At 45.6% G+C, this 15,723-nt stretch overlaps 1 protein-coding gene across 3 annotated transcripts; it reads right to left on the minus strand.

Annotated features, from left to right (window-relative positions):
* Nucleotides 1–317: 317 nt before the first annotated feature.
* On the minus strand, nt 318–15,704 carry TINCR (TINCR ubiquitin domain containing). Of its 3 annotated transcripts, XM_086862949.1 has the most exons (6): nt 15,650–15,694; nt 14,377–14,473; nt 13,659–13,771; nt 8,695–8,847; nt 7,073–8,511; nt 318–395 (listed from the first exon to the last, which is right to left on the minus strand). In XM_086862949.1, the coding sequence occupies exons 5-6, from the start codon at nt 7,330–7,332 to the stop codon at nt 392–394; spliced, it is 264 nt and encodes an 87-aa protein (XP_086719075.1). In that variant the 5' UTR covers nt 7,333–8,511; nt 8,695–8,847; nt 13,659–13,771; nt 14,377–14,473; nt 15,650–15,694; the 3' UTR covers nt 318–391. The 3 variants fall into 3 exon arrangements, with proteins under 3 accessions (XP_086719075.1, XP_086719074.1, XP_086719077.1); XM_086862948.1 differs by lacking the exon at nt 14,377–14,473 and having other exon boundaries at nt 8,695–8,838; nt 15,650–15,704; XM_086862951.1 differs by lacking the exon at nt 318–395 and having other exon boundaries at nt 7,069–8,511; nt 8,695–8,838; nt 15,650–15,699.
* Between the last annotated feature and the right edge of the window lie 19 nt (nt 15,705–15,723).

The following is a 15,723-nucleotide window of genomic DNA, read 5'->3' on the forward strand; positions in this document are numbered from 1 at the left end:
ATGTCCCCATCTAGGGCCCTAAGCAAAGTCTACCTCAGCTCCTTCTTGCTCCATTACCCAGGCAGAAATCCCCTTTCCTGTGCATTTCACTGATTCATTACTCTCAGGAGCTGAGTAAGTCTTACTACCCTCCTCCATTGGCAGCTGGGACCACATGGAGTGCTGATGAGGAAACACTATTTGTTGTTTTGTTTGGGTTAATTATTCATGGGCACCATGCTGAAAACACTTGGAGCTGCTTTCTGAACAGTCCTTGAGCTGGCATGCAGGGAGGGACTTACCAACACTGGTGGCCAGACTGCCTTTCCATGGGCAAGCTCTCTTCCATCTGCTTTCCTTCAGCCCTTCTCACACTCCCCGTCTCTCATGGCTTTGGCTGTGCTCTTTGGCATTATCTGAATAAGAAAGAGGCGAATACTTGGAGCACTATAGGCAAGCAAACAAAAATGGCATTCGACCAAGCAGGAACTGACCCTGACGTGTGGAGAATGTAAACCTCATCCTCTGACTGGTTTTGTTCTTCAGTCACACTATATAACCCAGAATAAGCCACTTGCAGGGTTTCAAACCTGTTCATCCATCCACAGATGCCTTCATCCTCCTTCAGATAATCCACAACTGTCTTTTTCTCATAAGCAAGGCTCTTCCTCTTTAGTGCCTGCTCCTGGAAATCCATTTTACATCTTAGAACGAGAGCAGTCTATAGCTTTATAAGCACTTTGAGAATGTTTGCAGTAAGACAGAGCTTGAATTGCTCTCAACACATTCACCCTCAGGCATTAGCACTAAATGGCGGCTTTCTGGGGTTGTGGGTCCATCATCATTTTCTGACAAGGGTCCAGACCCTCCATAGAAGGCCTAAACTTAGCAAAAGTAGAATTATTTTCTAAGTTACTCTTCTGAAAACCCTTAGAAATCACCCAGTGCCATCCCCTGGGGTCTCCAGAACAGAGCCTAAAGCTCTTCCAAGTTTATAGGGGGAGTAGTTTGTAGCCTCTTTGGTGCTGGGAGTTGCTTGGAGAGCTCATTAGCCCACCTTGGACTGCAACTAAGGCTCTCATGGCCCACAGCAACTCTACCAGGCAGTCACCCTACCCAGGTGAGCCAGTAAAAGTAGGACTGGGTCTTTTGACTCCTACAAATTGCTGTTTGCAATTACATTTTCAATTGAGAAGAATCAACCTGTGATGCAAATGTTTTATCAGGTCTTAGAGAAAATTGAAGTCTATGGGGTGGGAGTTTTTGCTGTGTTCTAGCAAAGGATCCATCTAGTAAGGCTGATATCAGTCATTGGTTGATTAGGTTTCCTGTAAAACCCAAAACAGGATTCATATTTCAGCACTTTCTTCTTCACTTGAAATTTCAGGGAATTTTGATAGCCAAGGGTTTGCTGTGGGCCCACTCTGTAGCACATCTGTTCCATAAAACACCATGACACAGGAGTGGGGATTTATCCCAACTGGGCAAAATCTTCACCTGATATAAATCAGGACAACTACAGAGAAGTCCAGGAAGCTGGGCTGTATCATACCAGAAAGAAATCTACTTTAGGATATACTTCTCATTCATTAATTCTTTGCCTAGAGACAATATGTCCCCCGGGGGACATATTAACTCAGTTTCTTCTACTGCAATCCCATGCAACTGCACAGGGAGGAATTCAAATCCTGTAGACCACATGTCTGTGTTTTTCTTAAATGAGCTTCTTGGGCTGAACAATAAGTAAATGAGCTAAATACAGGTGTGACTGTCTGGCCTGTGTGCTGTGTGGTGTCAGCAGAGGTAACTGCACCAGTGCTTTCAGAACTTAAAAATCACTTAACTGAGTACACCAGCAGAGAGCCTAGCCCATGAATAATACACATAAATACTGCCTTCTACCACTGAGATGTAGTCAGCCCCCCCACCTGGCTGTTGCCTCAGTAACACATCTCCAGGAGGATATTTTTAAGCCAGTATCATTTATCTGGTAGGTGGAAGGGACCTGTTAAGGCCATACCAGGTCAGCATATGTCTAAGCATGTACTGAAGAGCTTAATTAGTTCTCCCTGAGAAGAGAGACTCCCAGTGCTATTTAAAGGGTCGTTATCCTACTGTTAGATGCCTCAGAGCCCACTGCTAGGCCTCAGCTTAACAGGGCAGGACTGTGGAAGTTGGGTGGGGGTGAAGTCTCCCCTCCATGCTGAGGAGTAATGGCTGAGCAACTGCAGGAGTGGGAGGGTCAGTGCAAAGAGCAGGCATCACAAAACCACACTGAAATTCAGAGTAAAAAACTTACTTCAGGTCTGAGCTTTCAGGGTCAAACTGTGTAGATCCCACTTTTTTGTTGTTGTTTCTAGAGGTCCAACATCACCTGCTGTGCTAGGTGACTGTGTCCCAGGCAATTCCGGTGACAGAGAGCAGGGGTGATAGGATAGTGATGTGAGTGTGGAGTGAGCCACTGCCAAGTGCCTGTCATTGGTCTTTATGTCATCATGGAGTCAAATGTAGGCAGGAGTTTAGCATCAGCTAAACTGGACCTTGTGCAAGTGGCATAGTTTTCATTCATAGTTTCAAAAAATCAGACACTGTAAACTGAATGTCAAGAAGGGAATGCAGTGGGCTTCCTCAATGGATGTGTTTGTTGTTCTGGCAGGAGGTAAAATATCCACCCTTGAGTGGATGGACCTTTGGAAAACTAGACTGAGCAGCCTCTGAAGAATAAAACAGGTTCCCAAGCATGTCAAAGCTTATATAAGGACTGCCAGTCACAAGGGACACTGAGGCTGGATTGCAGGAGAGGGAGGAACCTGGACACGCTTATTTTGACCCAAGAGTGGCTACAGTATACAGCATGGGACCTTGGTCTGCTCTTGGAGCTGTCAGGAGTTGTTCCTAGATGAGTTGTTATGGTAACTGAGCTAATGCCCTGAGATAGATGCTTCCAGGTGGCTCCAGGCCAAAAAATCAACACCAATAGATTCCAGGTAAAAGACTTCTGCTGGACTCAGTGCTGTCGTATACTTTTTTTAACCTATTCACCAATGACTTCCTGAACTCCATTCTCCAGGCAAGCCATATGCGATGAGAAAAGCTGCGTGGCCTCAATGAACCACAGCTTCCAAAAGCCCATATCCTGTGGCTGAGTCTGTGCCAGTAAATCAAATGTGGGACATTCTCCTGCATTTCGAGGACAGCCTGCATAGAATAGACAAGGTTTTCTATTAAATGGTTACTCCCCAAACCTGCATGGGCACATTCAGGCATCCCATAAGGAGCAGTCCCTGGCCCATGCTGGCTCCTGAAATGCACCTGGACTGAGCCAAAAATTGCAGTGTAATACTCCAGCATTGTAACAGAAGGAAGTCCAGGAACTGCTTCATTTATCAGCACAGACTTTGCCTGGGTGGCTGCTAGAGGAGACTGCACAGGAGAGGAGCCTGGAACCAAGAGCAAAGGCTCTGTCAATGTGCTTGCACTTACACCACACACAGATCCAGCTGGAGCCGTACATCCCTAGGAACAGGCAGTGACAGGCATGCTGGGCATATCTAGGGATTGCTCTGGATCTACCACTGACATCCTCTATTTGAAACAGTTCATGGGTTAAGTAGGGGATTCATCAGTTCAAGGCAATATTCCTCCATCTCCCATTGAACATCGAAACACAGCCAACAAATGACCAGCAAGGAGCAGCTAATTCCATATGCCCACTATCCAGCACTGCTGCTCACTGCTCACATGGCTGGTCTTGTTGACTGGTGCTCCACTGCACACAGCCAGCAAAGAGCTTCCGGGCAGCTCACTGCAGCAGACAAAATTCAGGAAGAGTCATGCCAGTTTCAGGAACTCCCACGTCACCACCAGACCAGCTGAGCACCTCCCTGGCTCTGGGGCCCTGCACTGCCTCCAGAGCAAGCCAAACGGGTTCTGCCATGGCGTGGTCCACAGTGCCAGGACTGATCACGCCTTGGGCGTATGGGACAACCTATTGCATGCCCGTGGATGCTTTTGCATCCATGCTGGGTGGCTGTTCTGCTCATGCCAAGACCCATTGCTGGTCTCCTGTTAGGCACTGATGGCTTGAACACCACATGCTGGCTGATGGCCACTGAGCTGGGGCATTTCTCTGCTTGCTCATTCCCTTTCAACCCTTGTTTTGCTTGTTTTACCCAGTGGCAAACCATGTTATTGTAATATGTCATTCTCTAGGGCAGAAACTGTTTTTCAGCAAGTTCTTTGCTCCTCTACTGCAACAGGATTGCAATTTCAGTCAGCACAGCAGTAATGTGATTAACAGGCTCTGCACAAGGGGGAACTGCATCCTAGGTGGATGTGATATTCACAGTTCTGGCCAGTCCATGTGTTTTGCCAGGGCAAGAGGTCATGTTGACTGATCTCCAAAACGTCTTGTACAAACTTTTAAACATTAAGGTCTAAATAAATTTTTAGCATTAGCTGGTATGGTGATCCCTTTCCTGACAAGCTGCCGCCTTAAGTGAATTTTTATGACTATGTTACAAACTCCAGCAAATATGAACAAGAAGTGGAAATGCTGACTTGGCCTTTGCTAAATGCCAATTATCTACAAAGGCATTAAGTGGGGAGGGGAAGATGAAAAATAGGGTCATTTTCATGTTTTCTCTGGTTCAAAGCAAACTGTCCTGTGAGCCCATTGCAGGAACACACAGCATGCAGAGTGACCATTAATATTTATAGGCACGACACTAAGCTGCAGACCTTGGCAATCACAGCAACTCCACTTTTGGAATTAATAGCACTCTGTTTGGCTGATACCTCAGTACATAAGAGTAAGTAGGAGACATTAAGATTTTTCAGGGGGAACTGAAGAAGTAGATGCTTGCCTTTGATGGGGAGGGTTCATACTTCACTGAGCTAGTGAAACATTAAAACCAACTCTTAAATCCTCAAGATTTAAGATTTTTGCTGGCCAAATGCAACACTATGTTCTCACTATCCTCTCTGCTCCTGTGGCTCCCCAACAGTCCCAACACTGCATGGGCTACTCTTGTTACAGCCCCCATGGTTATTCACTGTTGCCCAGCTGATATAGGCCAGTTTATTTCCAAAGTCACTATCGATGCAACATGGACTTATAATACATAAAGAACTGAGTAATGTTAAGACTCAAATTGGTACTGTAATCTCAGCTACAATACAGCCTTCTCCCTCTGTATTTCCTAAATCCCAGTGGCAGCGAGAGACAGGCATCTAAAATCCTCTAAAACCTCTCTGTGCTGAAGACCTGGCAAGGTGCTGAGTCACACACCCTGCCCTCAGCCCAAGACTGTCCCACGCAGGGTGGTGACTGCCTAGACACACACAAACACATCTCAGAAATATCTAAGGGAATTATCCTGCCATAGTTCAGTCAACCCATGATCCTTTAGAGAAATGTATCTGGACATTTACATGCTACAGAAAACCCTTTGGGAGTGGGCAAGGTTGGCACAACCCAATAATTCTTTATGTCAAAAAAATCAAGGAGACATGACTTCAGGTAGAGACTGGAGACTCCCCACATTGCACCCAGACCTGGAAAAAGCAATATGAAATTGGTCAAAGGTGCTTGTTTAGGAACCAGGAAGTTTTTCAGAATATCCAAGGGAAAAAATATTAGAATTCCCACTCCCTTTTTAATGTACTCACAAAAAATGAGCTGGGACTTTGAGCAACAGGCTCTAGATTTTCAAAAATGGCCAGTGACTTCAGCTGGGCCCTCAGAATTCAGCACACTGGGGCAGGATCTCCTAGTGAGTTTTCATTGCTGCAGTTACACCCCGCTTCTGCAGCATGTGGGAAGGTGCACAGCACGCTATGGAAACCAAGCATCTACCAAACAAGCATCAACTCCATCAGCTCAGATCCTCCAAATCCTTTTTTACTCTCAAAAATTCACACTGTAAAAATTAGGAAAATAAATACTGGAAACAACAACAAATAGAAGTGCTTCTGTCATTAAAAAACAGGTGAAAAGGAGGAGCTGAACCAAGTTATCAGAGAACTGAAATGAGAATGGGCTGTGGGTTGGGCTTGGGGTTTGCAGTTAGCTGAGTGATGTGAAATCTCTCGTGTCTGCTGAGCTCTGAAAGGAAATGCTTTATTAAATCTTCTTTGTGTGAGATTTCAAGCTGCCTCTGGACTGGAAAATAGGACCATTCCAGTAGGTGGGATATAATCAGGAACTGAAGTTCTTAGTGCAGGTTTTTCTGCAGATGAAACTGATCAGCATAGACACATAACTCAGAGGGCTCAGGATTTAGAAAGATGAATTAGACACAACATGCCCACAACATACCTCTTCTACCCAGTATCCCTAAAATGCTTCACAGATTTAATCATGCTGGCAGCAACAACCAGGCATTAGGAAAGACAGTGCAGGTGGGCATAAATTCACCACACTGAATCAAAACTGTCCTGTGGGCCAGTGAGTCCAAGGTCCATTATCTCAGCTTTCATCCCCACTAGAACATAGTGCTTACTGTGATTGATCTCCCATGCAATGGCTCTCCTGGGAGTCTCTAGTCTCACTGTACTTTCTACTGTGATTCAGACACATTTTGGGCACCTGCAGCCTCTTGCCATCCCTTTCCAGCACTGCTCATGCTTTGCTGTAAGCTGGTGGCTCACAGCTCTTCTGTCACAGCAGGACTGTGCCACCCCCAAATACCTGCAGAAAGTATTTACTACAGAGAAGCAGGGAGACACAGACACAACAGGTAAGGACAAGTGAGAGGTTCCCAGAACACTCTTCCCATGTCACACAATCTCCCCTGCCCTTTTCCTTGTCCTTTCTCTCCCTCTGTGCTTGCCACATATCCAGGAAAACAAGACCTGACCAGAGACAGGACAGGCAGCAGCAACCAAATTTCCTCCTCTGAACTGTTTATTTCACAGCACAGCATGTCTGGATATGAAGAGCCTGCAGTCTCAATCCTGCTGGAAACGGCAGGATTTGAATTCCCGGTCTGCATTCTGCAAACCCTGACAAGAAAGTGCCCCAAGGGCCTGAGACACACGAGCATTCCCCTTCCTTTGCACCGCCCCCACAGCAGACAAGCTCCTTGCCTACCTTTTATTGCTGACAAGGAGGAGGACAGAACCATTCTGAATATTGGCTTCTTTGAGAGTCTCGTGCTCCTCGAGCTGCCTGGAGTTGTAATAAAATGTCTTCTTCCAGGAAGTGATGCCCTCCCGTACCAAGAGAGCCCGTAGGTCCATCACCGTGTCCCTGGGCCTGACCGTCAGGGGCATCATCAGGTCCTCATCAGCCAGGTGCACCTTAATGTGGTACCTCTTCCATCGAGAAAGGCTCCTGCGCAGTGTGTCCATCCTCTCCAGCTCAGCAGGGCCAGTGTGGCAGAGCGGAGCATCCAGCTGGGAGATCAGCAAAGCAGGGATGTGGCTCTGAAGAGGCTGTCTGCTGCAAACAGCTTAAAGCGTCCTGCCAAACCTGTTTCTCACAGTTGCCATGCTGCATGCTTCACATTCCAGGGAAGAGCTCACCTGGCCTCATGAGCCTGCTGGCTGGGAAACATCTCCGTGAATCATTTCCACACACCCCTAAATCCCATAATAATTACAGTGTCTTCACGAAGTGCTCTTCATTCCAGTGGCTCGCAGAGGACTTTTAATGCTGGATCTCCCCAGACATTAGAAACGTGGGTGCATGTGAGAAATTAATGGGTTTAGCAACCTCATGTCTCCTGCTGTAAAAAGCTTCTAGCTGGGGAGAAGATCAGTTAGCAAAGTAGGCATTTAGCAACCTCATAGCTATTTAACATGGCCATTTTAATGAAGAAAAGTACAGCTGCATAGTGACAAATTCCTGACAGAGGAGAGCCACAGCACCCTGATAGAGCCCAGCTGTGTGAGCACCTCTCATCATTGCAGTGCAGATTCCCCCCTGATCTGCACAATTACTGTTCACAAACAATCTGGGGCCCTCCAGAAGGGGTAGGACTCATTCACTCCTCGTCATACTCTCATATATCTGATAGTGACTCACTCAAGCTCCTCATGGTTCACTGTCTTGATTTCCTTGTCCTTTCAGATCGCTGTCTAATTGCAGGGCTGATCATTTCCTGTGCAGCACAACACGTGAGTGGGATCAGCAGCACAGGGTTGGAGGCATAGCAGGCAAACAGGTGGCACAGAGGCCTTGAAGTGCCCAGAGGAACCAGCCATACTTGGGGAAATACAATGCCACCTCTGAAAGGAAGGAGTTGATATCAGCCACAGGTTGTAATTGACTGATCCTGCAAGGCAGACTCTGGCAGTCACAAGATGATACTTCAGAACAAACGCCATGAGATAAGGAAGCCTTTTTTGCTCTTTTTCTCAAAAAGATCAAGTCACCCTCTTATCTTGTAGGTGACTTTTCTGCAGTCCATATTACAGGCATTAATTCCCTCGTTCATTCTTCTCAACATAGACCAGTATTTTCTGACCAAAGACTGCAAGACAGTTGAGTTCAGGGTCTGCTCTTCACTAAAAAGGAGCTGCTCTTGCCTAGAAGATAACAAAACAGTCTGATTTTCAGATAAGGCAGCAGTCAGCTCCCATTGAGAATAAGAAAAGTGTCCACTCTCCCATGGGGGAACAAGGAGGTGTCCACCTTTCTTCCACACCTCCCTTTTCCCTCCCCTGCACATTATGTCTCTGCCAAGAACAGCAGCAAATATCTTCACTTACACAGGCAGTGGAGATTTCCCTGTGCAACTGAGAAGAACTGAAGCTTCCACGTGGCAACATTTTCTTTTCAGCCTGAGTCACTCCAAAGGTATGATTGTTTTGGTGGGTCTGGGATTCTTGGGTCCTTGCTCTGCCACAGAGTTGCTGCAAAGGCTTGAGATGAGTCATGTCATGCCTTCATGTTTCTGTTCACTCACCTTATGACTGCACTATGGTGTAACACATGTTCATTACACACCTTGTGGGAAACAGCGTTTAGTACAGTCATGGTTTGGGAGCATTTATGGATGCCTGGATCTACAAATATGCCAATAACCTTGAAGACAGAACAACACTACCCCTATTAGAGATGGAAAAACTGAGGGATAAAGCTGTTAAAACCAAGAAAAGGCAAAAGGTCAGTCTGTGGTACCCACATCCAGGTATGTCAGTGAGGGGTCTCATTTTCAGAAACCTGCAGAAACCCTCAAGCCCAGGGCCTGGTGATTCCATCTCCATTGGGATGACATTGCCTTAGGGACCCAAACTTCATCCCTGGTGTAAAGCCAGAGTCTCAGGGGAAAAGCAAGGGTCTGATCCAATTCCCAGAGCCATCCAAGGACAGACTCTCATTGACGGCAGCCAGACCTGGAACAGGCCCCAGACACACCGTGGTCTGATGGCTTTGGCCAACAGAATTTGCCCAGTGAATGCCAAGGGAAGCATAAGGCATCCTCATTTCAGCAGAGCCTGTCTGGTGTCAGTGAGTCCATCAGCTCCATCGTTCTAGTATACGTGACAGCCTGACAGTTGCCAAATACCTCCCTCAGACACCTTTCAGACAGATCCTGTTTATTTTTAGGACAGCTCTTTCCCATCAAGGCTCAGATGCAAATCATTATAGAGAAAGGGGGGAATGGTGGCAGGAAGAAAGCAGCCATTATTTTTATTTCTTTGCCGATTATGTGGTTGCAAACTTTCCTCATGTTCCCCCATCTGCCCACATTGGGACCCTTCATTTTATGAAAAGGGATGATTATCCTAGCCTATGAAAGCAGGATAAGGAGAAGCAGAGCAGTGAAGTCAGCTTATGAAATATTGAAGCAATGAAATCCTCACTGGAACATGTGAATGTCTAATGCCAGTTTCAATTAATTCTGGATTTTTCATTAAACCACTATTAAAAGCAAGAAGACAGCAGATATAAGGGAAATTGACTTGAGCAGTATATTAAACAGCTTAGTTTTTCTTGAGGATGCTTTATTATCTGTCCAAAGCAATTATTTCACCAGTTCCTGATGGTTTGTGGGCTAAACAGACGTACGAGGCAAAGTTCTATATGGTCTCTCCTCAAAATTATTTTAATTTCTGTCCCCTACCCTGCACCTGGCAGCCTGTCTCTGGTGATGTCTCTGGGATGTCATATCTGGAGGATAAGACATGGAGTCGAAGTTCTGGGAATCCATAATAAAGTGTCACTCTGGCATTATTTACAAATCAAATAAAAACTTGTTGACTTAAGCTTTTCCCCATATTGAGGGCAAACAAAACAAAACAAAAGACATGCAAATATTCAGAGACATTCATTAGGAAAGCTTGAAAAGTAATTTAAAACCCAGGTGGGCTGTGATTTTTTTAGGGGCAGAAGAAATAAAGCAACAGCATTTATAAAATGTCTCCTGTTCTCAGAGCTTCTTTACTCCATCGACTAGAGCAAAAGAGAGACACCTGCCTAAATTAGGTGCTTTGTTAAAATGTCTCAAGATGGTTGAGATGATCTTGGGCCTTATAACTTCTCATAATGACAGAAGAGACATTCATTTCTTAGGTAGGTGGGCTTTTGGTGGGGTTGTTTGTTTGACAGTGGTTGTTTTGCTGTTACTGTGCTGTTCTCATTGAAAAGGACAACAAAGAACTGGGATGCTGCTCAATGAAAATATAAAGGTTTTTATAAGGAAATAAATGTTTCAATATGGAAATAAAGGTTTCTTGCTGCTAGGGAATAAAGGTTTCTTTATTTTCTGGTAGCAATCATAGGGAAACTGAAACATCTGGGAGAAATCTGACCCCGATTGCCCTGGCAGAACCTGTAAGTCTCTGAGGAAATCACGCAGCCAGCGCTGTTCTTTTGCCAAGGCAGACCTTTTGCTGTTCCCTGAAGCCCTCTGATCCCAGGACTTGTGGCCAGCAGTGCTAAACACTAGGGATTTTCCTCTGCTGTTTCTTTGGGGTGACTTTATGTTTGGGAGCAGAGACAGAGCAAGGGACAAAGCATGAGAGGTGACCACCCAGGTCAGGTTGACCAGACTCTGTACCCGCAGCTCTACAACACAGGGTACTAAGAGGGGGTTTTTTGTCAGACTCCCAAAAAGACTCAGTTCAGCTGGTGGCCACATTCTCAACCCAAACACTGTTCTCCTGCTCCATTAACCAAAGGTGCAGAGGGAAGGCTGCAGCATTGTGAACTCTGACACCCACATTAGGTGCTGGGGAGCAGGAGGCTGGGAAAGTTTCATTCATAGAGTAAATGGCTGTGCAGGCTATACAGTGATAAAACAAGGTTATAAATCTTCAGTCCAATATGCAGCTGTCACTTAATTCATCAGTGCCTCAGATATCTCAGGTGATGGGGCAGCTTAACCCACTGGTACTTATATTTCTAAAGTACCAGAGGCCCCAACTAGAGCTGTACCACCACGTGCCAGGATGAGTAAGTCCTTTCCTATCACTCAGTGCTTTACTCCTCTTGAGATGTTCTTGGTTATGAAATGACTGGGCTCACTTTATATGTCAACCTACATCTACAGCAAATGAACAAAGAGCTAATAAATGATTAATAAATGCTTTGAGAAATGAGTTATTAAATGCAACAGCTTTTTAGAGTCCAATGGATAAGCACAAAATATGTAAGCCCAACTGATAACGCTTTCTCCTGATACAACTTATCTGCAGCACACTGCTCACAATTGCAAAAGGGCTTAGGAACACTATTAACTTCTTGTGCACCAACAAAAAAGGAGCCTTTCTGTGATAGAGGAGCACTTCTCCTGGGGATTAAGACAAAATCCTCCTTGTTTAGACATTTTAAATCCAGAAAAGCTGGAAGGTGCTTACTTTAAGGTATATGGGAGCTATGAGTGTCAAGCGGAGCCCCAACCACCCAACCTTTCCCGGCATTAGGGAAAGTGTCAACATCTTCCTGCCCTGTTCTAAGCCACAGCCAGGAGCTCTCATCTGCTCCACCAGTACAACATATTTTTTTAAAAAGATGATACTGTCATTCCTTCTGCTACAAATAAGGATTTCTGCCACTAGCACAGCTGAAGTGACCAAGTAAAGCAGATCCTGCTGCAAGTATCCAAATCAGACTCCAAAAGGCCCTACAACTGCTCTGGCCAACTACCCAGCAAAAATACTACACTACTGGGAGTCGGTGGACTGTTTGGCATGGAAATGAACTTCAAACTGGCTCCAGGAAAATAAAAAGGTATTTATATTTAGTTTTGAAGGAGCAAACCTTTGAGGTTTTGGAACACAAATGAACCTGCAAGTTTTCTGAGCAAAAGTTGGATGTGAGTTGGTGACATTTTCTGGTGGAAAAGGTAATGTGAAGGAAAAAAATACTGGTAATGCACATGTTAAATGAACCAGTCAAGTGCAGACAATGGAAAAGCAGAAAAATTGATATGGAGGAAAGCATTTTGTGGTGGTAGCTATTTCTCACTGCAGTATAACTTCCCAGATTGGAGATTCATGACCCTCAGAAGAAGTCTGTATCCTTGGGGTTTGGCCTGAGGCAGCCCATGACTCACTCGCCTGAGAGGGTTGGCTATAAGCTGAGAATAAGCAAGACAACAAAATGGTGGTGGAAACAATAAAACAAAAGATAAATGAGTTAACTGATAGAAGAGCAAAAAAACCGAACCTCTGCACACAAAGGAGGTCCTGGATGGAGAGACAGCAAATTCTAATGCCACTGAGGACTCAGAGGAGCTGCCATCTTAGGCAGCCAGCTCCATTCCTTTCAGGTGAAACAAATTCAGGTGCCTCAGTCTTCAAAAGTGAGATGGGCAGAAACAGAAGATCTGAGGCTCTATGAGCCATTCCAGCTGCAGCACCATCATTTTCCAGAGGCTCAATGAAGAGAGAGAATCTGTGGGTCTGCATTGCCATCTAACGGCAAGGGAGAGCTTGAAGCGTTGGCTGTGGCCCAGCAATGGGCTGGAACAGCAAAAAACAAGGAGGAGTTGGCCTGCAGGGATAGTCCTTTGCTTTAAATGCAAATCCTGCCTCTGCAGCTGAAAGGTCTCACCGATGAAGAGCAGTCCAGAGAAAAGAAGGGTAGCCAAAATCTTGCAGTATAGGCTGCCGACTCCTTATTTTCTAGGATCCTCTCCATTCTGCATTAGCCAGAAATATCAGCATATATTCAGGGTGGGATTTGCTTTCTTCTGCTGCACCCTATGCTGACAGTGAGGCAGGCTTCCCAACCAGGTGTGTATTTCAGGTATTGAGTGAATTCTGCCATCCTGTTTAAATCAGTCTAAAATTCATTATCTCAGGTGTTCAAAGATCCTGCTGGGAAATGCATGTAACCAGGATTATTAAAGAAAAGAGGTAGATTTCCCTTGGATCTAGGCACAGGAAAAGCAGATCTACTATTTTCATCCCACTCAGCCCTGTACCTTGGGTTCATCGGTGGTCAGTAGTGGATACTTAATGAGAACATATCAGAGAGAGGGTATTTCAGGTTGGTACTGGCACATACACTGAAGGGTAGAGGGAGAGCACCCTGCAGGGACAGCCCACAGAACAAAAAATTCACTGGTATGTGACAGTTTACAGATCTTGTCATTTAACAGGAAATGCCAGGAAGAGACAAGTTGGATGTTCATTCTAGTGCCACCCTTTCTACTGATACACCATATTATGTAGTTTCTATAACAGAAAATTTACAAGATAGTGGATTGTTAGGAGATACTTACTTTACTGAAATAAAGGAATTTGGTAAAGGACTATCATCAGCTTCTTTCTTCTGCTTTGAATTGCTTCTAGCTTTGATACATGCAGCTTTGTATATGAGGAGTTGGAGCTCAATCTGTGAGAGAGGAAGGAGATCCTTTATGACCGAAGTTTGGAGCAGAGAAGGAGCTGCAGGAGAAACTGGGAGATATAAAGTGTCTGTTTTTTCCAGTTAGTGAAATGAGCCATGCTGTGGGTCTCAGCTAACTCCTGGGCCACAAAAAAAGAGTAGGGATTGACAGCAGAGAAAATGTTGAGACCTGCCAGACTTCAGGCCACAAGTTTGACCACCCCCAGTCTGTTCAGATGCCTGCTGTGACAAGCTTCCCATGCAGCCTGCTGCCAAAGGAATGAGCACACTCTCCAACAATCCAACTTAATTTCCTTCTGGTATCCTCTCATATTTACACACCAACCTTGCCAAGCTTTGCTCAGCCCAAACAATCCCTCAGAAAGAAAAGGAAAAACAAAGGAACTTTTACTGCCTGTAAAGTACCTTCCTGCCTGCCTGTAATGAACAGGAAAAAAAAGAAATGGTTTAGAGTGCTCTTCTTTCTCTCTTGGTTGCTTACTGTTTCCCAAGCTAATGAAAACCAGAGGCTGTGGGACTGATGGGATTATCATCACTGAATTCTTCAGGTGTTTCTCTCCTGAAGCAGGGAAGGGAAGAAGGGCATGTACCTGGTTGAAGGGCTACAGAGGGTGACATGTTTGTTGATGTTCCTTTCTAAATGTCAGTCTGAGTCATGCAATGGAGTTGCTTAGAAAAATTATCTTCCTGCAGTTGAAATAGAAAGGAAAAAGAATTTGTTCGGTGTTTGCTTCCCCAGCCCTGATTCCAGGCCTGCCCGAGCCCGTGGCAGGAAGGGGACTGGTGAACTGACTGGAAAACCACTTGTGCTTCTCTCAAACATAGAAATTATGAAGAGGCTGTGAGAGCAGCCACAGGAACAGCTCAAAATGCACACCTAAGGGTATAAGCAGCTGTTGTCCCAAGGAGCAGCACGCACAGCCTTGTATCAGCCTCCATTCCACAAGTTCCTACATGTGCTGGATCAAACAGGGCTAACACAGCCCTTCCCACTCCGTTACCTCCCCTTGTGTCTTCAAACTACACCCCAAAACTTGCTCCTCTGAGTCAGAGAGCCTGTGGCACATCCAGCCTCATGGCATGCAGGACCACGAGGTGAAACATGTCTGAAGGCTGGATGACAGCCGTAGTATGATTGAGGGAAGGAAGCCCTGAAATAGCCATAAAACACAGCCAGCTGGTTTGAGCAGACAGGAGCAATGTGAGCTGGACCACCAGGTTGCAGCCAGCTGAGTAAAGTTATTAAAAGTGTGTATTTTCCAAAAAAAATCTGGTGCATATCACCAGGGCTGTGCTGAAGAGGCAGCAGCAGCATCACAGTTGTGGCTGCCATGACCTCCTGTGTCCTGTGATCACCCTGTGGTCACCAGCACTGACCCTCACTCTGCTCCTTGGGTTTTCACCCCCAAACCCCTGCAGAGCCAGCAAACTTCCAGGGCAGGAGGGCGAGAAGTGCAAGTGATTGTGATTAACATGGTTTATTGGGCTGTAATGACATTTCTCAAGGTTTGGAAACACTGATAACACAATGCTTCACCCCTGTGCCTTAAACCTGCTCCAGGCTGGGGTCCTACGTGATTTTACCTTCCACTGTTCAATTCACAGAACAGCTTAGAAATTATTGGAATTTGACTAAAGAAACGCCCGGGGGCCGCAGAGGTACCTGGGAAAAGTACATTTAATTATGTGAACTGTTCAGAGGGATACAGGCACACACCAAGTGCCAGTGCCAGCACTAGCTTCCAAGCAAACACTGAACCTAGAGCTGTTAAAAATTCCGAATATTTCTTTACTACTAAAACAAAACCAACCAACCAAAGAAAAAGAAAAAAAGGGGGGGGAAAAAGGGTAGGTAAAACACACCCAGAAAAAGCAGACCCAAGCACCTGCGGGTATCCGCCGCCGTTCGTAAGGGCGCGGCGCGGGCGGGGCCGGGG

The sequence above is a fragment of the Cyanistes caeruleus genome, chromosome 25, assembly GCF_971803275.1.
Source record: "Cyanistes caeruleus chromosome 25, bCyaCae1.hap1.1, whole genome shotgun sequence".
Classification (NCBI taxonomy): domain Eukaryota; kingdom Metazoa; phylum Chordata; class Aves; order Passeriformes; family Paridae; genus Cyanistes; species Cyanistes caeruleus.

Bases quoted from the DNA above. Each gene is read 5' to 3' on its own strand.
- TINCR (XM_086862948.1), bottom strand. From the start codon at position 7,332: ATGGACACACTGCGCAGGAGCCTTTCTCGATGGAAGAGGTACCACATT.